This window comes from Anguilla rostrata, chromosome 2 (genome assembly GCF_018555375.3).
Source record: "Anguilla rostrata isolate EN2019 chromosome 2, ASM1855537v3, whole genome shotgun sequence".
Classification (NCBI taxonomy): Eukaryota; Metazoa; Chordata; class Actinopteri; order Anguilliformes; family Anguillidae; genus Anguilla; species Anguilla rostrata.
This window is the reverse complement of record NC_057934.1, coordinates 52,818,733-52,843,257: the sequence shown is the minus strand read 5'-3', so window position 1 is coordinate 52,843,257 and position 24,525 is coordinate 52,818,733. Positions and strand designations below refer to the sequence as shown.

The following is a 24,525-nucleotide window of genomic DNA, read 5'->3' as shown; positions in this document are numbered from 1 at the left end:
CAAGCCATCTAAATGTAAGTTAATTTCTAAACAGGAGTCTCACCCATGCATAATGTTCATTGTTTGCACTCTGCTGAAATAATCATTCTATCATTCATTTTAGCTACTGTCAGAACAAGATCATAAGCTGAACAAACACATATTAATGGGAAAATTCTCAATTTAAAGATCTTTGGAAGGAAAGTATGAGATTTTCTGAACAGATGGTTATGTATGCAAACATATTATTGCATTCATAGTGCCATCTGAGCCAAAATGACAATTGCAGCCTGAACAGGCTATTTTCAGAGAGGCAAACTGTCTGATCTCTGGAATTTCAAGCAATCTTATTTGTTTGAGATGCAGAAGTCCCAACAGTTATCCCCCACCCAAGGTCAACCAGGTCATACTTTGAAATTGAGAGAGAATAAATTCATGGAAGGATTTAAATGTAATGTAACAGCTACAAATGGAATGTTCAAACTAAACATTTCCTCAGCTAGGAGTTGATGCAAAAGAGGAATACATTATGAACAGTATACAGACTTAAGGTAAATACAAACAAATACAAAAAAAGCATTTCAAAGATAACAGTGATTAACAGTGCAGTGTTCTTAGTATTGGTCTTATGATAAAGGAGTTTCTTATTTATTTCATTAAAGACATATAGTTAAATAAAGCACAATAGAAGAAAAAAATAATCAAATCATAACATGACACAGCCGAACATATGAACATTTAGGGTTCTATTTTCCGGCCGACAGATGACATGCTGCAAGCCGTTGTGCCGGCGAAATGGTATTTTCTCCATATATTTTGCCGTGCCAGAGCAATTTGGTAATTCCGTGACTCGCCATGCACCAAAGTGGGAGGGGAGCTGCTGCTGGGGTTGTGTCAGTCGATATTGCATGGCGCAGTGCATTTTGTAAGCTCAACAGTTTAGTCTGTCATTCGTGCCATTCGCTGACTGCCTGCCCAGACCAGGTCTATGGCGTATGGCACAGGCCATCATTCAGCGGATTCATTTCTGACCTTTCCCATGCAATGCACGCATGTTTCATGGTCTATTAAAAAAAGGCAATCATTAACTTTGATATAAATCCCAGAAGCAGGAAAAAAAAAACATTAAAACTGAGCCATAATATACGTTATAGGCAATGTTATAATTCTGACTGAAAAATTTGAACGAATACGAATGCATTTCTCTTATTTATGACATTTGTTCAATCTCAGTTTTTGAAAAAAAATGTGCCCAATTCTGCACCGCCTGCAAAAAACATCTTGTGAGAAATATCTGAATAGTACAACATTATCCTTGTCTTCCATTGCAGCGGTAAACTATGGAAAATGGCAGCAATTTAATTTACTTCTTTAAGAAATAAATACTGAATGGGCTCATCAAAAGCACACACTAAAGCTAAAATTAAATTTTTATCTATCCCTTCAAGATCTGCGAATGCATAAATATTTAATTAGTCAACATAAAAACCAGGAGACATTTCAGAACATCTGCAGAATTCCCCCACAAGGAAAATACAAAATAGTGAACTTTTCTTTTTTAATCCATATTCTGAAACACTACGTTTATGACAGGTTTTGAGTGAAAGGTCCGGGTTGCTTTTAAATACAGTTACTTGTAGTTTGTAATTTTGTGGTAGTCATATTTTGCATTGCAAAACCCTAACAGATCATTATTACCAAGTGAACTTTTGGGATTCAATGGGGTTGCTGACACAATTAATCTCTAGTTAGTTTCCCTCTGGGAGATTTAAACCTGTCATCCTCCATTGGGATGATTATGTGGTAGCCATGCGTGAAATGAATATCACAGGAATCAGTTCCATTTCAACTGCACCACAAGAGGCAGCCAGGTCATGAGGTATGGAAATGGTATTGCACATGCACTGTTCACTCACCGTCAGGAGAGAAAATGTGTGGTGAAACAGATGCCGTGCATTCCCCACACCAGTGTTTTTGCAAATCATAGCTGTCACCTCAAGTTTACCGAGAGGCCAGTCTGATTAGTCACAATATTGAAAGCAATGTGACAATTGTCTTCTGATTCTAGTGCTAAATGGTGCAAGTAATTTGGGTAATTAGAGATATAAACCATGAGGGAGGAATGTTTCCACTCATAATTTTGGCACCCGTGGCACTGGCTGCCATAAAAATATCCTCTTTTGTGCATTTCTCTGATTTTAGTGCCTACAATTACTTGCTTAAAGTACAGACAGGACATTCAAGCAATGAATTTGTTCATCCACACAGTGTTACTTAGAAAATTCTACATTATCTAAAATAAACAAAAAAAAAGTTAATGTGAATTTACATAAGAATCAACATGACACTGTTGAGCATGGACCTGTAAAGTGGCTCACTGAAATAGATCTTTTTCACAGGACCATGTGACAAGTACAGTACACCCAACATGTGTAGAGAATTACTGAGCCCAGGTTAAGCTTCTGCGGGCAATGCTTTTGGAACCCATTTACAAACACCAGGCAAAAAAGATTATAGTTTAACACAGCATTCAGAATTCTCAAAGACAAACTGAAACTGAATATTCAGGAGGCCACAATGTCAAGGGCAAGGATAAATACAGACTATCACATTTGTGATTGTTCAGTCTCTTAAAGAAGGAAGAAATTGCACAGTAGAATGCTTTTTGTCACATCGGGTTTTAGCTTGATTTTTCTTGCAGTGAAACTACCTTCTTGCTAGTGGTTCTGCTCATGCTGAACATACACTGTTGCAAATGGTGTTTTTCTCCAAACCCTGCGAATGCTCAAATAAGACTCCAATAAGACATTTTAAAATGTCTAGATACAAACTGCTCCTCAGTAAACCTATATGCACAGTACCTGATTGAAACAAGTAAATAAATGTACTAAAAGCAAGGAATGACAAATCATAAAGGCTCACTAACTAACAGGATTGACCTCCATTCTGGGTTAAGCTATAAAGCAGGAAATTAATACCAATAATTACAATACAAAGAAATTAACAAAATTATAAAGTATCTAGGACAAACAGAACAAACCATGATAAAAAAAATGCAAAGTCATTTGCAAAAAAAAAAAGAAGAAGAAGCAAAAATGCAAAGTCATTTACTTGCAAAGCCATTTCAGTCAAGCTGCAGTGTGCATATAACTGAGAAGTGAAAGATTTGTCTATTATAGTGATATCTCTGGCTCAGGCCATAATCATACTTCCTGAATGCTTACACAGCAATCTATTAATACATCTAAAATGGCTTCTATAAAATAAAAGCTGGTCATTTGATGCCAGTGTAGTGAACAAAACCCATAGGAATACTTGACTAATGCTGCACAGTATGTATTCATGAAACTCATTTGAAACCCCTTGGTTACCTCATAAATAGTTTGTACTCACACAATGAAACACTATACCTACACACTTCAGGGTAAACTGAAAATGTTGATTTGTATTCTCTACAGCACTGTATAGAAGGTTTGACTCATTGGAAATAGCACAGGTCTAAGACTACCCTGCAATGTTAGTGGTGCATAATATGTACATTCTCAAAGAAGCATTGATTCTGTATAGCTGTGCTTGAGAGTTTGGCTGGTAAAAATGATAAATACAAAATAAGTAATAACAATAAAAATTCAGATTAGTATGATTACGCAAATTTTTTAACATATTAAGTTCGGTGAATCTATAGCATCAGCGGTGCATGTACTGTGTTGTCTTTTGGGCACGTATGTTGCCTCATCATATCGGCCATAATCTTAGTTTAGCTTAAGATAAGACATGGATATTATCATGCATCCTTTTTATTATACTTAAACAATGCAAAATAAAATGGCCACTTTTTTCTCCACAGTGATGGAGAAACATGTATAAAGCCACAAACTTGCTACTGTACAGGAATGTATCAAAATGATGGTAATATCTGTTAAATATTATTTTAAAGCAAATACCATCCTACATTTAAAACACTGCAGTAAAATCAACACTTCTTCAAGCATCATTCTGTAAAATACCCCTAGCGTGTTAAATCTTTTTGATATGGTTTTAACTTCAAAACTCCTGGGTTAAAAAAAATTAGAAGACCTGAAAATGTTATGCTCACAGAGGGAGTGTGCTCATTTCTCCTTTGACTCTTTCCAGTCAATTTCTGCCAGTTCATTTGTTTTCAAACTTCCAGTCATCAAACACGGAAGAACAACAGCTTTCCGAAGACCTTGATAAGTATGCGGCATCTCAAGAACTTCATTCCATGCTTAATATACACAAAACTGGACTGCAATAGCATTTCAGAAGAAAGCATCTCCAATCTCACTATTATTGATGGAAAACAAAAGACTACCCCTAGTATCTAAAGAGCTAATTTAAAATGGCATACAACAGAGGGTCTGCTGTTAAAACTTACCAGTCTCATATGATACAACAGATAGCACATTATGCTGTCATATTAGGGAGGCAAGAGAGAATGCTGCACTATAAATTCAAGGCAAGACTCAATTTATCCTTCAGGTACAATGTGTCCTGACAGTTTACAGCTGAGCTCTTTCTCGAGTGAATTCTCACTCTCACCCCCAGCCTTTGTGAAACCTTAGACAAAGTTACAGGCAAGAACAGGGTTGTTTATTTTAGCAGATTGAGTTGAGAAAATGGATTTTAATTATTCAACAACTACAAATATATATACAATCACATTTTGTGCTCTAGGCTCATCCACTGGTGCTGCATTAGTGATTAGATAAAGCATTAAGACAAAGACAAACTTCAGGGTGTTCAAAGCTAAATAACTGTGCCAAGGCATACTGTTGGCTAAGTAAACCTCTGATGAATCACCTGAGGAAATATATTACACAGCTTCCACAGGTCAGGTTTATATTAAAGACAGACAAATTAATTTTTCTTCAGACTATTCTAGGACAGATAAACACATTCCCACTCTTTTCAAAGATGTTCTGGAATCAATTCAGGACCTGACTTCAATTATTTATTAACATCTGAATTTATCCTTCTAATCAAGTTACACCCTAAGTCGGGCTGTAAAGGAAGTTCTTGTGCAATTAATAAGAGTATTTTAATATTAAACTACTTCTTTTTCTTTTTCTTAGGCTTTTGACAAAGATCACAGCCGAGAATTTAGCCTGACAAAAAATAAGGTAAAATAAATAAATAAATAACCGACACAAAAACCGACACAATTATGTTATCAAAAAAAGACAGTGGACTATGAAGCTCTACTTAAATATACTTAATCTTGAAATGTTTAAATTCTCACGAGGCTATATAAAATGGAGAGAACTCCGAGGTTGCTCTAAGGCAGATCCTCCTTGTACGGTTCTCTCCGGCACTTGAACTCAGAGCTAAATCAGCAGAGCAGAACTAAGCCTATGACTTCAAAGATCTCTCAGCTGTGCCTGAATCTTGCCATCTCATTTTTCTTCTTCCTCAAAGTCCAGACAGAAAAAAGTAGCAAACTGTTGCTGTGCTTTCCTTTAATCTAATGTGATTATCAGCAACAAAACATCATTTTGCTATTAATGTAAATGACAATAATAAATATATTTAGCCTTAAAGAACTGGTCACCAATGCAAATAAAACCATATGTAAAACTAGCATATCATGCCGTTTTTGTGCAGTTCAATACCAAAGCAATCAAAATGTCTAGCATCTCTATACAATACAAATTTCGTGTGATTAAATTTTCGACTGCGATGTTATCCAAAGATGTGGGCTCCCAAAGATTAATGGAAGCATTTGTATTCACAACATCACGCAGTCAAACAGTGATGCCATATTTAATGAGGACATACTTCAAAAATTACCCTTAGGCCCAAACCCAATCCTCCCAAATGAGACACCTCTTGTGCTTTGATTTGCGAGATAATCTCCTTTTTTCAGTTAATCCATGACTGGAGTTAATTTATTTATTTATTTATTTTTTTGCACTGTCTCCTTTGTGACAGAGAGCTCCGAGGTAGTGTGCAAAGTTATGCATTTGTACCTGTTAAATGAGGAGCAAAGCTGCCCTGCAAATCAGCAGAGGTGACACTCTGACAGAGCTCTCACCCAGAGGCTTGCAGGCAGACAGATTTAGAGGTACATTATTATTTTCATGTAAATGTATTAAAATGTTACTTTAAACCCCTGGGATCTGCCCCCATCTTTTTAACAGACACATGCCCCGCCAAATGTCATGACTTCACATCAGCAAGTCTTTCAAAGAGAAATTGCTCACCCTGACTAGTCAAATCTTGGGACCCTACATTGATTTTATCTTTATATTCTTCCCAGCTCAGAATCACCAAAGTTCCAGCATGTATTCAGTGCTGGGCTACCGTTATAAAACTCAAACTGACTGCAAAACCAGGGCATATGAGTCCTGATTGAGTTACAAATTACTGTGCAATTTAGTTATTTATTAGAAATTGTTTGCCCAAGTGAATTACAGAAAGTGCATTTCATATAGCAAGTAAAAACTACAAGGGCTAGCGACAGATTTAATTATAAGTAACAATTTAAGTAACAATTATACAGTAACAGTTACAATAGGTGTCTCAAGACCTGTGAGAAGTATGTGTATGTATTGAACATTAACACTGAGGTGTTGACTGAAAAAGAGAGTTTTTAGATGCCTGAAAAAACATGACTGGGGAAGGTTGTTCCTCCATCGGGGGACAACAGAAGAGAAGAGCTGGGGCGACTACCAAATGCTCGCATGACGGGATAGCCAGCGGGTGGGAGCATTCTGAACAGAGGCAATCATTTGCATTTTTGTATTCCAGTGTGAGCGACTTAAATTGAACTGTTAAACTGTTTTTATAACCTGGTAGGTCTTCCTTTATGCAGTGATGCTGGGGAATCAATATGGGCACAGATATCACATAACTGCAAGGGATTGTGTAGCCCAATTAAGTAAGTACAACGGATAGTGTGAATGGCACAGGGAATGTGGGTCACCTGGAATATGTTGGAGAGGTCCCGGAGGTTGAAGATGTAGTGGAACTTGATGGCTGTAGGCAGGAAACTGGAGGACACCCTTTGGTGCAGGCCCAGGGCCAGCTGGATGAGCTGGGGGCAGCTCTTCTGCAGCGCCGATCCGAAGCCATCGGCCTTCAGGTGCTGGCTCAGGATGCTGCTGTAGATGGTGCTCAGGGCATCCACTCCAGGGAAGGAGAGCGCAAACACACAGAAGTGGCGCTGCAAAGCACCACAATGAAGAACGTATCAGAGCACAGGCAGTTCAAAACTGTCAAAATTCTAATATTTCACATTAATTCAAAAGAACAAGGTATTGATTAACCGTTGCGCATTTTAAACCCTTTCCCTTGGTTTTCATTCTTATTTGTATCAAAAGACTGTATGTATGTTCCTGATATTAGTTGCAAAATAACCCATACATTGTAAGGTTTGGCCTTATATAGACATCAACATAACTTGCACCCTGGTAAAGCATTGCTGTACATTACTCCAAATAAACTCTTTGAGGGCAACAAGGCTTGAATGAGGCTTGAATGTCAGCATCTGGAAATTTAATTTGATCATTAATTCATTCCACAGCATCCAACCAGGTGCTTGTAGTGAAATTATTTGTCCTCATACAGCAGTCTGCTATATTTGCATCTCTCTTTATCTCTCTTGTAAATGTGCCCAATGAATCTAAATCTCAATCTTTACAAACAATGCCAGCATCAAATGAAATCCCTAGATAAATTGAATATTGCTTTCCTCCCTGGCTGGCCCCACCAAGAGTGCAGCAATACTGATAAATCACAGGGGCGAAATGGGCGTGTCTCTGGGATACCTGCAGCCGTGGGTTGATGGTGAAACTGCCGGCCGTGGGATTCATGCAGGACACATACTGCACGTTGTGGATTTCCTTCAGCAACAGCTTGTTCCTGTCGTACCTGAGGGGACACAGCACATCGGTTTGTTCTGCAACAGCAGGCACCAAACTTTTTTTTCTTCTTCAGCTGGGAAAGTGACTCACAGTTCTCCCATCAGCCCTTGCAATTCCATGAGACTTGCTGACTGACTTCTTTTTTTTAACTTCACTTAGTATATTAAAACCTACTCTGCTCAAAAAATGTTTCATCCCTGCTGAAAAAAGCATTTATTAAACTTGGCATTTCATTTTAATATCAATTTATAAACAGCAACTGACAATTGTTGTATTAAATATGGTTAAAGTTACAATTCAAATTGTGGTTTGTTAGGTTAACATTACACTTGCAACATAAATAACATCACTAGCAGTGAATTTACTCCACAGAGCAATGGTTTTAGAGGCACTGCTAGAACAGGCATGCATAAATCTTGCTCAATGGAATCTTGGCAGTCCTATGCACTAGAAAATATTATCAGCCCAGCACAAAAGTAAAACTGGAACTGAATGTAAAACCATGTCAATTTATTCTCATTACCATAACTAACCGAATTTGCAATCCATTACATTGAGAAATCTATTAGATACAGTTTAACCAGTGTTTCTCTACACTGAATACTTAAAAGTATCTGATTTTGACTGACTGTATGAAAAAGGCTAAATTGAATGGAGATCACAGTAATTTTATAAATGTTTTTTCAGGGTTGATATTTTTTAAATACATTTTTATTTTATGACACGGAAAGCACTGAATTCAATTCTATACAATTTTATCTGTAAAGAACATTATATAGAGACACTGTCAGAAAGATGTGAGAACACCTTTAAATGATTAAAATTGTTAAATTGTGAGAGACGCATCAAATGACCATTGTATAGATGACATATGACTACACAATAAAGAATTCAAGTAAGTGATATCAGGCTTTGTACTAATTGCTTGAATGGAGAAAAAACACATAACCTTTCATTAGCTTTGTTCTGGACATGGTCTGAGAAAAATGACCAAGCTGGACTCATGTATAAAGCTCATATAATATTACATAATACCAGTGATCCAAGCAGGATAAAGATTTAGGAAGAATTTGCACAGATGTACTTTTCTCAATAACTAGAAATGTCATTGCAAAAGCACAGTCTTTTGAGGAAGAAAATACTGCAAAATGCACATATAAATTCTAACATGACTTTTGCAGTATTTGTTTTTTCCGAACAGACTTGGCATTATCTACACCCTTAGGGACACATCCTATTACTGCCTGAACCATTCTGGGCTTACCAGTGGTTATAATCAATGTGCTGGCGGATAAGTGTGTGGGGCTGCACTGTCCCATATGCATCCACCTCTGGCATGTTCATGTCATCTATGAAGTACACAAGCTTCTTGCTTCCAGGGGGGCCATAGTTCCTCCCAGATTTTTTCTCCAAAGGTTTCTCTAAAATTGCTGGGAAACAAAGAAGGAAAAGGAGAGTCACGGTAGATTTGATTATGAATGAATGAATACATTTCAGCAATAAACTTAACGGTTTCCATGAACGCTGAAATACAACTTCAACTTCAATTATTTGGCTGTTATATCAAGAAAAAACAGCTGGTACAATTGGAAAAAAATAGCATTCAATTATTTTTTTTGGCTGTCCATCACATTCATATCAAATTTATGTTTTCAGATTCTGGAATAAGATTTGCTTATCTGTGTAACATCCTGGATATCCCTCACTATTTCCTAATCAAAATGGCTTAAGCAAAATAGAAAATTCAGGGAATGAATTTATGAACATTTTAGAAATGTTTTTAAGCCTACATGAATGCCATCGCTGTACAGCTTGGATTATTTAGAAGCTTAGCTGTGATTATAATGCAGACATAATGTTCAACAGATGTTGAAAAATGAATATATAATGAAAACTATTAGTTTCCCAAAAGACTCTGCTATAATGAACTTTTTTTGCCAAGACAAATAGACAGCTAATATATAAAAATACACTAAGTGTTAAACATGTAATAGACTGCAGCACAGTTGTTAATACCAAGAAATGAAACCATGCATTTCAGCCATACTTTAAAAAAAATGATGCCTGCAAAATATATAAATATCAAGAAAAATGAACAATTTACCATGTGCCTATCAGTTATTTATGCATAAGCTGTTTACCACACACACACACACACACACACGCACAAACATACCCTGCAGCATAGCAGATGTGGTATAGTAGTTAAAGGGCACGTTCTTGATTAAGTATTTCTCTGGATCAAGGGAGCCCAGTTTATCACCGACAAGAACTGATTTCCCAGTGCCTGCACTTCCCACAAGCATGACCGGCCGCTTCCTCTCCAGCAGGCGGTCCATGAAGTAGCGTACGCGGATGGTCTCGGTGGTGTGTACCAGGCAGGCCTGCAACGCCCAATATCAAAATAGTGAGTCTGACATCATCCAGCACTCATTATAAACACAAGCGTGGACACCTTGAGGTTGAAAAGCAGTTTATATGCCATACTTGCAAACAGCACTAAATTGGATATAGATTATAGTATCTGAGTTTACATCCTTCATTGCAATGAATGGTACCACATTTATTCTATCTAACCCCCCTTAAATGAGCAACACTTACTTAATTTATAACATAGTTAAATTTGTTTGTTTCCAGAACAACAACCAAGAGATTACCCATAGGAGCACAGAAAGGGCCAGAAATCTTGTATGTCCAGAACAGCCTAATTAATAAACCTACAGGAATAAACCTTTCAACAGTAAATTAATATTTCAAAGAATTACATTTTAAAGTTTTCTTTGGCTCTTTTTTCATACATTTTGAGAAATAATCTGAAAAAAGACAGAACATCATCTAAACATCTATTTCACTTCTTCAAAGCCATAACTTGTTTTCGTCTAAAGAAACTATTCAGGCATTTCTGAACAGCACTAGACAAGCTTTGGGAACAGTCTCAGTCATAACTCTCTGAGGAAGGTTTGAATAATTCTCTCTTTTTTCTCTAACCATTGTTCATTTCATTGCTGCTTGCTCAATTATTTCTATTATGTGCTGCATACCAAATGTTACGCTGTTAATAGTATTGAAAAACAGAATATATCACTATTAAACTATGGTGATGGCAATTCATACTTTTGAGTATCAGGATCCATTATCATTAACTCCCTTAAAAACACCAGAAATGCCCATGCTAGGAGCCACAGGCCAAACACGGCCCTGATCACGTGTAACCAAGCACACAGAGCAATATTTACGCACGTAGCAGACGTTTTATCCAGGACAGCATTCACAGCTTGCATTCATGTACATACTGTACACCCCACTGATATAGTTGGATGTTTACAGCAACAATTTAGGTCAAGTGCCTTGCTTATTTGTGCAACTGCAATGCCCCAACTGGGAACTAAACCCAGCTCCCTAACCATTATGCCGCACTGCAACCATACTGTTAGTTCAAGATGGGGAAAAAATTATGAACAGAAAAAATGGTTTTCAGAATAAGCTAGGTTGACATATTGAACACTACAGGACACTGCTTGCTTTGTATCACCCATTCACATTTGAGGTAATAATTTAGAGGAATGAATTATCATAATCAATTTAAAGTAAAAATTTGAATTAATATTGCTGTCTTAAATATTGCTAGCACACAAGAGCATTTCCTCTAAATAGTAATTATATAAACAGCGTATGAACAGAATTACAAACCTGTAGAGGCATATCTGGATCAAATTCAAATTTGGGAACCATTTTTGACCATGGTTCAAATTTCTTTGTCTCAGGGTCGATGTAGTAGTCAAACACTGAGCCTTGAGAAGGGAACTTGATTGTTTTGAATTCAGTCACCCACCATTTACTGAATTCAACTCTGTAATCAACCAGCTGCAAATAGAGTAAAAGCATTTTATTTTCCATATATTCAGGGCCTCTTAAAAAGGTCATAGTCAGCATTTTGATTTTCCAGCACATTACTTTTTTAATGAAAAACAGTTGACTTTTAAATCAGTAACTAAAATTATTGCCTTGCTTGACCTTTGCACTAGGCTGACTGAAAAAGAGGACTTTTTTTATTTACACAGGTTATTATCAGTTATACCGTGCATAATATTGCTTCACTCCTGAAAATACAAAAAATGCACATTTGGCACAAGCATACATTTAACCATATCAATACCAAGCATGCACAAATGCCTACATGACTACAGATTAACAGTTCCTGTTGAATTTTATAGCAATTAATAGTGCAGATAGCATTATAGCATGAATACACAATTTTAGAAAAAGAACCAATCATAATTATACCACTGAAAACATTCACTTCTATCTAACGGGATAATTCCCATAGAATGTTATGCGTACAGTACACATAGTTCAATACAATACTGTAATGAAGGCATAAACTAAAGAGTGTGTTTCAAGGTCTATGTTTAACATATGTGTGGCTTCTCGGTCTGCTATGTACCAATGTGATTCAATCCCTTTGTGGAGAGTCAGTATATTCATGTAAATTAATAATAATTTCTTCAAAAGGAATACGGCCATGCTATCCAGCTCACCTGGCAAGCATGCATAGCTGTCAAAGCTTACAGACATAAATTGATGACAGAAACATGACTGGGTTAAGCGAGTCCTGTCTGCTATATTTGAGAGTGCAGAACTGCAGGACCTGGTCCTGACCCAGTTATTTTGGCTGCTATTTAGCGGTACTCTGAGAGCCCAGTGAGTAAGACCACATATTTTACTTGAGATAGTTTTTTGAAAAAAGTAACAAAAAATGTAAACATTTGTAAACATTCCTAACTACTGTGCATCTTGATCATCTTACTATGGCAGTTTATTAAAAATTCACGTGCGCCACAGAAATATCACAAAAATAAGAATGCAAAACAGTGCCGCCAATACTAATTTCTGCAGATTCGTACCATTGTATTACCATTCCTGACTCAAAAAGTCATTGTGAATGCTTGTGCGGTTGCTATACCATCAAATATCCCTACCTGGTCCTGGAACATGGCCCCACCAAATGCCCAGATGGCAGCAAAAACAAAGTAGAGCTCATACAATTCCTTGGGACAGTCTGGTGGCGTGTGCTCTGGTGTAAGCAGACACTCAAGAAGATGACATAGCATCTGAACCATGCTTTGCTCTGGGACCGGGATGATCTTTTTGAACCTGTGCGGAACAACAAATTATTGCAAACAAAAGCAACAAGGTACATTGATTTTCAACGTTTCCCAACCAACAGGTAACCCATCATCCTCACTGTGTTTGACATTTTGTCAAGTCTCGCTGTTTATATTTGTTCTTAGGACAATTAATTCCAATTCCATTTGAGGATGAATTCTACATAAAAGCAAGTTTTTTATACAGCTTCATGGTCTGTGCACCTGACCATTATAGTTCATAGGTTTACTCTAAACAACTGCAATGACAAAATGATTCATGTAATTCATGCACATCCAGCTATTGCTGTGTCTCCATAGTAAACCCGATTATGTACCATATCTCACAACACTTTCTCCATCACCATGGCAACAAGATATATCCCCCCTCCCTCGCCTGCCCAGAGTGTTTTTCAGAGTCAAGGGAAGGGGAGACCCAGCACATGAACACTTACTGGATGAGTGTCATATAAATGGCACTCCAAGAGATTAGCTACAGTAGCTAGTAACAGAACAGCATTTGAATTAATACTCTGATATGTACCAGACATTTTGGACCCATTTTGCTCAATTACTTCATTAACATCGTTGTAGGTTTCTTGCTAACATAATTGCAGGCCTAGGTTTGAACCGCACATCATTATGCATTCTTTGCTGAGGTATGCATTGCCTTTAGTCTCACCCTCTTAATAATTGCTTTCAAGAAAGGCCACAATGTTTCACAAGTCAGCTAGCAAGCCCATTCTGGCTCACAGACGACCACCACCAGAAGTGTAATGTATTAGCAGCTGGAATAGCCAAGTAATGTTTTGCTCTTACTGGCTACATGAAAGTATAGCAGACTGAAGACTTGTACCATGCTGATTTAATTTTATTTCATCACCAAAAGCCATTTATGAAATGGCAGATTGAATGCCCCTCACTTGACCTCCACATACCAGCTGTTATGAGATTTCTGCAAAGTACAGCAGAAGCTAAACTAATTTTGAAAAAAATCTTTTTTTCTTTCATTGTAAATGCTTCTTACAGGAATTTTGTTTTTATTATTATTTTTAATTATCCGTAGCTCACAATGCTCAAATTTAGCTTGCGGTTACCTTGATCTGAGGGTATCGAGGCAAATGGGAAGGTACTTGTCAAACAAAATGGTCAAATTCGCTTTCTCTGACTGGACCTCTCTCTTGTCTATCCAGCTGGACACAGGTGGGTTCCAGCCCAGATCTGCTGGGTTTATGTAAAGGATTCCTGAGAGGGCAAAAAGTAAACAGACAATTTTCACAAATAATAAACAAATCGTATTTATTTATACTGAAAATGGGAATGGGAATTCCTAATTTACTATTCTTAATAGAATGGTTCAATTGTTTTTTTGTACGACCTGTATGGAGTTAATATTTCAATGGCAAAAGCTGAGATGTGAATATGGAACATGAAAGCATACGATTATTATCTGCTCTGTGTGCCTCATTTTAAATGCAGTGAGTGCAGGTGGAAATACTAACCAGCTCGGGACACAGTAGCAGGCGTTGCAGTGCGCAGGTGGCTAATCTCAAACACTAGCCTCATGGTTGGGTTCAGAGGAATCCTCTCATTGCTAGCTAGGGTTAGCACCTATTAAACACATCATCCCAGCCAACAAAAGCACAAAGTTACATTATGAGGAAATTACAAAATAACTGGCTGAGAGTGTGCTTTGCATGCAAATCTTTCTGGGCTACATAGTTTCACACTACTTACCAATACCTACGCTAAATCCTCTATGTCATTTGCTTCTTAAAAATACTACAGTACATTCTCTACTTCCTCTTACACATACTATGTTATGTAATTTCTTGTATGTATGTCATGTAGTAAAATGATGTATTGTCGACATATTGTTGGTTGTGACCATGATTATTTTTATGTGCATGTGCTTATGTACTGTCTCACTGGATAAATACCGGCTACTAAATGTGTAAAACGTAAATGTATTCTAGTACCCTCAATTGTGTCTTTTAAGGATGTTTTACCTTGTTGTCATCCATGACAGTGTTCAGAGATTCAATCCACATTGGGTCAATATCTCCATCCAGCACAATCCACTTTGGTCCATCATGGCTGACGTTGGCCAGCTCACGCATGATACAGGAGAACAGCCCTGAAAAATTCAATGTTTAATAGCGAGATAGATCCCAGATGAAGGCCACTGCTCGACCAAGAAGATATCTGAAGATATATATGGGTGGTGGCTGAAATTGATCCTAGTGCATGTATATATGCTCATTCCAAAAATCGAACAGGTCCCCCAGCCTCACCGTCTTTCCACTCGCGGGTGGCAGGGTTGATGATACCAAAGAGTTCATCGTTGGTAACTGCCTTGGGGTTGAGGTCAGTCCACACGGCCCGGCGCTTCATGTTCTGATAGGTTTTGTTCAGGGATTTCATCACCTGAGACTTCCCCGTGCCAGCATTTCCCACCACAAATACTGAGTGCCTCACGGCAAGAAGCTCCTCCAGTTGAACCACCTGAGAGAAGAACAGAGCAGCGGCACTCTTTACCGTGGCACCAACGCACGATTCAGGCATACATCTTGAAGCCTTAAAGACTGAACTTAACCTAATGTTGTAATTTTCCACTTTTGTTTATCACGATAACAGAGAGAAAAGAAAGCAATTTCATGACAGCATTTTCACAACTGCCTCCTGACATATCTCTTTCAATAGCTCAATTATGAAAATACAATCTCCTTTCAACTATAATAATTATACGGCAGTCAAAGGTTGTTGTAATGCCGATGCAGGGAAATTTCAATATACCCAGCTACAAGCTGTCCATCAGATCTAACTACAAACATATGAATTAGTAAACAGGAATTCAATCCTCAAGCTAAATGCCATGTCATATTTCCAGCTCATTTGTATGATTTTATTCTGCAATAGAAATAAAAATAAGACAGGAATTCTACTGTTCCAACCTAACCAGAATATTTCAATATACACAAAAACTTATTTTCATATTCTCTTCAAGTTTATTATAACAGACTGATTCTTGTTTTTTAACTCTCTGCTATGCATAACATAACCACTACCAATTTAATTTAATAAAAGAAATGTAGCGCAAGCAAAACCATCACAGTAACACATACAGAGTGAAAATGTGTTGAACACTGAAAAGATAGTGATAACCCGTCAAATTAATTTCCTTTTTTAAATACTGACAACATAAAGACAGTCTGACAAACTGTTTCTGCGATGTTTCATCCAGGCAATGCCATACCAAGCTTCTTGTCCTTTGATGTACAAAAACACAATTACACTTTGACATCGATTGAAGACCTTTAGAATACACCCCCTTCCTAAAAAAAGAGCGAGAGATAACAAATCTCTTCCCCCAGAGACAGGATCTTCTCCACAATGCCAATGGCATGCTCAATCAATGCCATTGACTGGGCTCTCCATGCTGCTGTTCACAGCAAGCTCAGCTTTTAAAAAGCCATGTTGATTGCAACTTCGATGTGTGCGTCTATGAGGGGCCATAATTAATGGCAAGGAGGCATTTTGCAGCTTCTCATTCTTGCATTAAAGATGACTAGTTTCATACAGTGTCAGCAATAGGTGAAGATGGAGCTGTTGACCTCCTGTGCATCAGTCAGGTCTTCTTTTAAATGGCTCTCGGAGAATGCCAGGGTTAACTGCTTTCTTAAGAGTCCAAGCTTATTTACAGAACATCATTTCAGTTCTCTCTGCGCTCCGCTGACCTTCTGAAGATTGTCCTTATTTCCCATGGCAGTAGATACCTACGCCTCTGATATCTATAACTTCAAACTAATGTCTGGAATTAGGACTCAGAGTCTGGCACCAGAAGTACAATCATAACTCACAGTATATTACTTTGCCCAATTCATCCAGCTCAGCCTCAAATGGGGGTATTCATCTGATACCCCCATTTGAGGCTGAAACAATCTCAGGTTTATTGCTTTTGGAGAATAACACAAAACAAAAAAACATGCCGGATATAGCGAAAGGTAATGCTCAATCATTAACCATCAAAGGCCAACCAATTACTTTCAGGTTGATTTAAGTTCTTCTGTTTTGGAAAGCTTGTCTGTGTGTAGTGGGGGTGGGGGTACTGTCATTTTGTCCACTGAAATCAGCATTATAATGCATTTATTCGACACAATATCATTAATTTTCGAACTAACCTTCAGGACAAAGTTATCTTCAGCCTGCAGCTTGAGGTCTAGCACAGACTGCTTGACAAACTTCTCAAAATCCAGGTTTCTCTTACGCGGAACGTCAAGAGCAGGAAACAGGTCTACAATGAGGCCCATGAAGACAGGCATGTCATCAGTAACGATTTTAGGGATGTTGAAATCGCGCAGAGCCCTCATTAGCACCTGATCCTCTGGTCTATCAGGGTCTCCTCTCTTTAGGGACCCTGCCACAACCAGCACAGACTTGATAGCACGCAAGCCCCAGTCATAGTGGTCCTGCAACACAGAAGCAACATGCATAAGTCCTCACAGGAAAGCACTGTGCAGTGCTCTTTTATGTGATGCCTGCATAGGAGATAAAATGTGGTTTTATTTTACCCAATTCAGTCAGTATCAAGAGGAGTACTGTTTTAATGCACCTTAAAAACAGATCCAGTATATCCTAGAGACCTGAAGTGAATGAGTATTTTACAGTGACCATAAAAGTAAGTGAAAATCAACAGTGGAAGACTCATGCAGGATCATGCATAGAAAAAATAGGCAATGCTAATGCCATTTAGAAAAGTGGTTTCAATTCATTCGTAATGACATTTCAGAGAGCTATACTCATACATAACCACTGTGACAATATTTAACCTGAGCTGACAGATATGTCCCACTCAACTGGCAGAATAATATTCCTCATTAAAAAGTGATGAAAAATTCCCGAAACATTAAACAGAGCATTACAAACTGACGCATGACTTGATCCTTTAACCCTTATGTTGTCCTCGGGGTCAAAAATGACCCTCTATCCTGAGTTTAACAGCAGTGGGAACTCCTGAAATTATCTTTCTCAGCATGAAATATGATGACTTTTCTTGGAGTGACCCTATCATTACAAAAAGTTAAACATTGCCCTTTTTATATTTTTATAAAAGCTACACACCATCCAGGTACAAAGCTTGTCTTATGAGTCTTTTTTAACTCTGCAGTTATGAAATCAGAGGTCATAATCAAATTTAAGCACCACACATCTTTCACAGCAAAAAGCTCAATTATGATGTGTGTTTTACAGTAAAAACAAGTGCGACAGACTGAAGAAATATAGTCTCTTTGGACTGTGAAGTAGGAAAACATTTATTAACAGATTTGATACGTGGCGAGTTGTTTATACACGACAAGTATTGCTTTAGGGTATAAAATTCAAAGAGAAGGTTTTATCACAGGGGTCTGGTGAGGATTGGCCAGTGGACACGGACTGCATGCAAACTATGAAGACAACACTCTGGTTAATAGCTCACATTTACAGTAAACACCGCTGGATGGTGGCATACCTGTTTAGACAAAAGCTCTTTGCAAAGCTGGTACAGGGTGATGAACTTCCTGGCCAGAAGTCTGGCTTCAATGAAGCCTTCAGCCACCAGCATGATTTCGCAAATCAGCTCAAAGTCCGGCACCACCATCGCACAGGGGCTACAACAGAGCCAAAGCAACTTATGTGCACAAGATAGCTTTGTTTTGTTTAGCTGGATTCCTATAAAAAGCTTCAAACTGTATGACAAATATTATGAGGAATGTACAAAATGTATCTAGGGTGATGTACCATTAAATTGTAAAGCCTTTAACCACAGAGATGGGTCACCGCTGGGGATGGACAATAATACTGAGGTTGTATCAGTATCTGCCAATAATACCTCAAAAACTACCAATCCGTATTACACCAACAGAACGATTCTGGCAGATACCATGTTAGATATGATGAGGCAACAGACATTAAAGGGGTCATGCATTTGATGTGCTACTGATGTTGTAAATTAAGTGAAGAATTTAAATTGAAACTACATGTGATTTCAGAGTTGACCAAGACAGCATTTTAATTAAAGAAATTACAATAATAAAAGTGTAGGAGAACTGGAAATGTATTTATTAAAGGGCATTATTAGCCACGAGCTGCATATATATCTACACATACCAATAGCATCATTGTGAAGCAGCACTGAACTCACACATTATCTCCATTTTAGTTGTTTAGGTTATGGAATATTTATGAACTTTTTCATTTTGGCCCTCCATTAGCAAATTTGCTTTGGTTCTATTCCAACGCCTTACCACTGTTCAAATCTGATTTCCCAAAAAAGATGACTTTATAGCATCCTGTTTAATTTGAAAATCAAATTGTCACTATTGGCACCATGGTAATATCTGTAAACTAGCTAGCTACTCCGCATTAACTGCGAAGCAGTGGGACATCGCCAAACTGATTTCCTTTTAGCAGAGTGATGTATTTTCAAGGATAGTAAGAGACTGCCAATCATTTACATTTTTATATTATTGTCCTGGCTATGAAAATACAACAGCACTTGCCAGTTTTACAGTTTGAAAGTTGAAACATTTTCCTATACAAAAACGAACTAACATTTTCTCTTCAAAAGTTGACATCTGTGCTCATCTAGTTCTCCCCTTAATAGATAATGTGGTTGCAGTTTGTATTTGTGCTGTGATGTAAAACAAGTATCAGCATCAGTCAATATGGCCAGAAAAATATCAGTTTATAAAGCAAATGTAGTCATATTATATTACCCAGAAATGGAATGAAATACAAAAAATGCAATGTAATGTAAAAAGGAAGGTAAATTTAGGTTTATACAGAAATCAGTTTTTGTACAGATGTCCCTATTGATAATTTGTTTGTGTGCAGTCATCGAGCCTGGCTTGTTCCTCGACAGTCATATAAGTTGCAGAAAACAGGTTATTACAAGACATTCATGCACAGCTTAATAATTTAAGGAGGATTTATTTTTTCTGCTCACCGAAAGAGTGCTTTTAGATTCTCTGGCAATTCTGTCCTCCCAGCATATCCAGGGTTCATGGTAATAAAAATCCCCACAGAGGGGAAGAGGTTGACCTCTTCTCCCATGAAGTTAAACCTCTTCTTCTTGTCTCTTATGGCATCCTGTATGCTTTTAACCTGAAGGGAGGCAGGTCACTTCAAAATGACAGACACTTTCACATGCAGATCACTTACACAGTGCTAATTGCACCAACAATAAAGTAAAAACAAGAAACATTCTCAAGAAAGAAAAAGAATATGACAGTAGGTGCTGCAAAGAATGCTCAAAGGAACAGGTAGATAAGTATTATATTAGGCTATATGCTATTTGACAGTTCACTGTTAAAGTGTATTTAGTATTTAATTCCTGTAACTGAAAATCCTGCAACTTAAAAGTTTTTTTTTTTCTCTCAAGTAGAAAATATTATCTTGTTTAAAAGTTACTTTTTACTAAAATTGTGAAATTGTCTTACCCCACTGGCAATTCCTGAAATTAGTAAAACTGTCTCACCTCATTGGCAATCTTAAAAAAAAATCTTATTTAGCCAAAAAAGTGGGGGTGAGGGTTACCACAAAGAAGACATTTTCTGTTTCTAATATTCATACAAACCTTTTGAGAGGGGTTGCAATCATTCATAAAAGCATTATATGTTTTACAAAGAACACTAGCAAAAAGTCAAGAAAGGTTAAATACTTTCAAGTGTACATGTCTGAATAAAGGCTAAGGACATAAAATTTAAAACTATGAACGGTGCAGTGTTACAGCTACAGTATGTGCAATCATTAGTATTCAAACTAAATGCAATGCATGTTACATAAAATGCAGTGTTTGAACAAGAGCCCTTTAAAATAACAAAATTATCAGTGGGATTCTAAGATTAATTGTCTGAGTCATTTGTTAATCCCCTCTTTTAAATTGGTGTCATAACATCACCATAATTTCACCTCTTCAGCAGGTTCAGTGTACAACGAGTTCAAGAGAGGACTGAAGGGCAAGTAAGCATGCAAACACTCTAAGGAAATGTATGCTTCTAAAACTGCAATAAAACACACTGAGAAACACTCTGGTTCTTCAATAAAAATGTGATCATAGACTGTAGAGAATTCCTGTTCTATTTCTAAGAAAATAGAGGCCAGAGACATATTGTTGGTTGTTTTTACTGATGAAGCCATTCGGACAGAACTGGACTTTCAAAACATTAAGCAAACAAAAATACTTCAGGATGAAGTCCTTCATTTTTCATCTGTAGCGACACAGATGCCAACATATTTCCACAAATTCCTCATTCAAGGCTCTGATGATGACTTGTGGATATCTGATACTCACTATACTTCATGCATGGAAAGTAGAAATCTCACACATTGTGAGCCCCTTAGGCAGCTTGACACAAGATTGTTAATTATAAAGTTGTGAAACTTAACTTCTCCTTTACTCTGAATGACCTCCAAGTTACTGGCTGGATACTTGCTTTTAGGATTTTACAGGACACTATTAAACATTGACACCAAACTCCTGCAGAACTACTTTTGTGAGTGGCAATGAGAATGGCATAGGGAGGTAGCAGAGTAGACTAATTAACTGTTGACAGCCTAAATGTTGAAAGAAATCTGCTGAATTGGATTGGCTTTTCAACTGCCAGACCGTTTGTGCTATGAATCAAGTATGCACAAACACTGTCTGCTTGAGACTCATTCTTTTAGTAACAGTGAATGATTTTAAGGAGAGGAAGAACACCACTAATTTGTCACAATATTGATATGTCTGTAAAGCCTTCTGTTTGCTTTTAGTTAACCTAATGGAAAATTGATCCCACCTGTGTTTGCAAAAAGAAACTGCACTGAGGTGTATCCCTGCACTGCACAGGTTTTGCAGAACTGAAAAAATACTAAAAACAGAATAGTCAAAAGAGTCTGTAAAACAGCCCTGAAGTTTGAGTAAAGGCAGAACTATAAATTGAGTAATAATAATCACACTAGTCTGGGCAACTATTTGTTGATTGTCGATTGATTTTAAACCATACCCTTGGTTTAAATGTATTTGTATATTTCTATACAGTAGTAATACTAATACGAACATTTTCCTATTTAACACAAAATTGTATCATCTAGGATGCAGAGATTAATGCGCTAATACCATAGTTAAATAAATAAAATACTGTGAACAATGCCCAACCACTGGTTCAACTCTTCACAAATTTAGAAATCCATTATCTAAAGGGACAGGAAATTCTGTCATTTTTAAGTAATAAGATCTAACTAGAAACAGAAAAACAATAATACCAACTGTCAAGCAGTATCAGTGTGCACCATCAGTCTACACATGAATGTCCTACAACTGCTCACTAACAGAGGAAACAAAAATATCATCACCATCATCAAGAGCAAAGACCAAACAATATCTTTGCGCCTTGAGGCAAGAATCTCAGCAGACATCACACATCATCTCTTTTTTTCTTCAAAAAATTGAATCATTTAAAACAATGGTTTTCAAACTTGGTCCTGGGGACCCACAGTGTATGTTCAAACTTTGTTCACTTATTCCTACATACTACATAATTAAATTAAATTACAAATAATGTAATTTCAAACAATATAATTTCACTATGCACATAGTATAAGTTAGGACCCCCGTCATTTCAGGAATAATTTGTCATGCAGCACACTGCAGAAAATTAAAGCAATAGTTGGTCTGCTGGATTAAAAAAGCTGGGACATGAATGTGGAATATTCTTCATGAACAGCTATTTCAGACATAATGTGAGGGTAAATCATCCATCAGTAGACCTGTCTAATGAAGAACAATTAACCACTCTTTGCTATTCACAGGACACAGTTATGGTAAATTAAAGAATAAAGACTACAACACACAGCACCCCAGTATTGCATTTGAAAACCCCTGATTTAAATGCATTTGGTCCTATTTTTGCAGTCAAAGCATAATTCAGAAACGCTAGCTGTAATGCGAGGCGCTGGAGAACAGAGGATGCCTCCAACTCAGTTTCGGTAATTTTTTGATTCCAGGCTTTTGGGCAACTGAGGCGTAGTTGTAAAAGAGGCTGGTTAGAATAAATCAACTGTGGGTGTCGTAGGGGTTTGATTTAATTATTGCCAATCAAATCCCCCCCCACCCCTTTCTTTCTCTTTAAAAACAGTGTTAACACCACAGGCCACAGCCAACTGATAATTTTGTCATGGCTGAAGAGCAAGCACGTTATGAAAGGCTCTGTTACAAGCCTCTCTACCAACCATTACTGTGATATCAAAACAAGTGAGACTGAACTAGTTTTAATTTTCATATGTTAACAATCTTAACAGTGGTGCATGGGTGATAGCATATAGCATTGAAAAACCTTTACAAGATGGTTACTTGAATTGATAGGCAATAGAGTTTCTAAGTATTTCAGTTTTATTTTCTTATTATTTACAAATTTTTTACCAGTGGTAATTACCCAATTATGTGCTCTTCTTATCCTATAATTAAATACCTAGTGCTTTGGGGACTGTAAAAGGAAGCGTTACCACATATTTAACGCAACACTAATACAATAATACAATACACTATAAAGCGGCTTTGCTTTTCAATTAGTTTCAGTCCCATGGATAGCTTGAGGCTCAAGGCTTGTTTTTTGACAGGCCTCTGTGAAGTGAGCCGTTTGGAGTTTTAGGTATGTCAGCCATTGCTTCTCCACTGTGACTCAAACTAATTTAAATAAAATTAATATTCAAATTGAAGACCGCTTGCTCACCTGTACAGCAACCACAGAGAGAACCTCCACTGAGATTCTGTTGAACTCATCAAAGCAACCCCACGCTCCAGTTTGCGCTAGGCCTTTGTAGATGTTTCCACAGGACTGGGGGGGAAGATGACAATAAGAGGGAAAGACACAAGGCATTATCATACCCACTGAAGTAATGCATTAGTATGTCATCAAGCCTGTGTGTCAATAACTAATGGTGAAATGGGTGCAGGAACTTCTGAAGAGAGAAAAAGCATTGGACAGATCTTGCTTTTCTATTCTGAGCACTTCCAATTAATATGCCTGAAGATGCAAGGTTGCAGTTGTGAGAGCCCAAGCTTGTTATTGCTTTATGGGAACAGTAGTAAACCTTTATAACTTACTAAAGCAAGAGTGGCCTTTATATTTTTATATATTATATCCTTTGTTTTAAACATTATCACTGCGGTTCACAGGCAGGAGCACGGTCAGGAAAGGGTAGAGGCAAGTTATACTTCTCAATAACAAAGAATCACCAAAACCATGAGAGAGCAGTGAATAGCTTCAGTGAACAAACTCAGCACTTAACTCTCATGAATAATGTGGATATCTAGCAGCTGAGGTTACCGACCTTACGAAAAAGAAGGGCAAAATCTTACCACTGTACTGAACCTATTGCTGATTGTTTTAAAATGTGCCAGGTCTAATTAGGATCACCCTTAAGCAGCTGAATCTATTCAAGTTAGTACATTGCATGAGCATAAACTTTGGTATAATGATTGAAATTTAAGATTTACC

At 37.4% G+C, this 24,525-nt stretch overlaps 1 protein-coding gene across 1 annotated transcript in view; it reads right to left on the bottom strand.

The window, feature by feature from the left end:
- Positions 1 to 24,525, bottom strand: part of dnah9 (dynein, axonemal, heavy chain 9) — a 123,709-nt gene that overhangs the window by 70,707 nt on the left and 28,477 nt on the right. Inside the window, exons 28-41 of the mRNA XM_064323062.1 lie at positions 23,758 to 23,862; positions 19,992 to 20,149; positions 18,516 to 18,654; positions 17,188 to 17,475; positions 15,301 to 15,511; positions 15,016 to 15,143; positions 14,509 to 14,617; positions 14,104 to 14,251; positions 12,842 to 13,016; positions 11,553 to 11,726; positions 10,039 to 10,246; positions 9,127 to 9,292; positions 7,767 to 7,869; positions 6,923 to 7,162 (exon numbers count right to left, since the gene is read on the bottom strand). Coding sequence (XP_064179132.1) covers positions 6,923 to 7,162; positions 7,767 to 7,869; positions 9,127 to 9,292; positions 10,039 to 10,246; positions 11,553 to 11,726; positions 12,842 to 13,016; positions 14,104 to 14,251; positions 14,509 to 14,617; positions 15,016 to 15,143; positions 15,301 to 15,511; positions 17,188 to 17,475; positions 18,516 to 18,654; positions 19,992 to 20,149; positions 23,758 to 23,862 — 2,352 coding nt within the window. The remainder of the gene's footprint in view (positions 1 to 6,922; positions 7,163 to 7,766; positions 7,870 to 9,126; positions 9,293 to 10,038; positions 10,247 to 11,552; positions 11,727 to 12,841; positions 13,017 to 14,103; positions 14,252 to 14,508; positions 14,618 to 15,015; positions 15,144 to 15,300; positions 15,512 to 17,187; positions 17,476 to 18,515; positions 18,655 to 19,991; positions 20,150 to 23,757; positions 23,863 to 24,525) is intronic.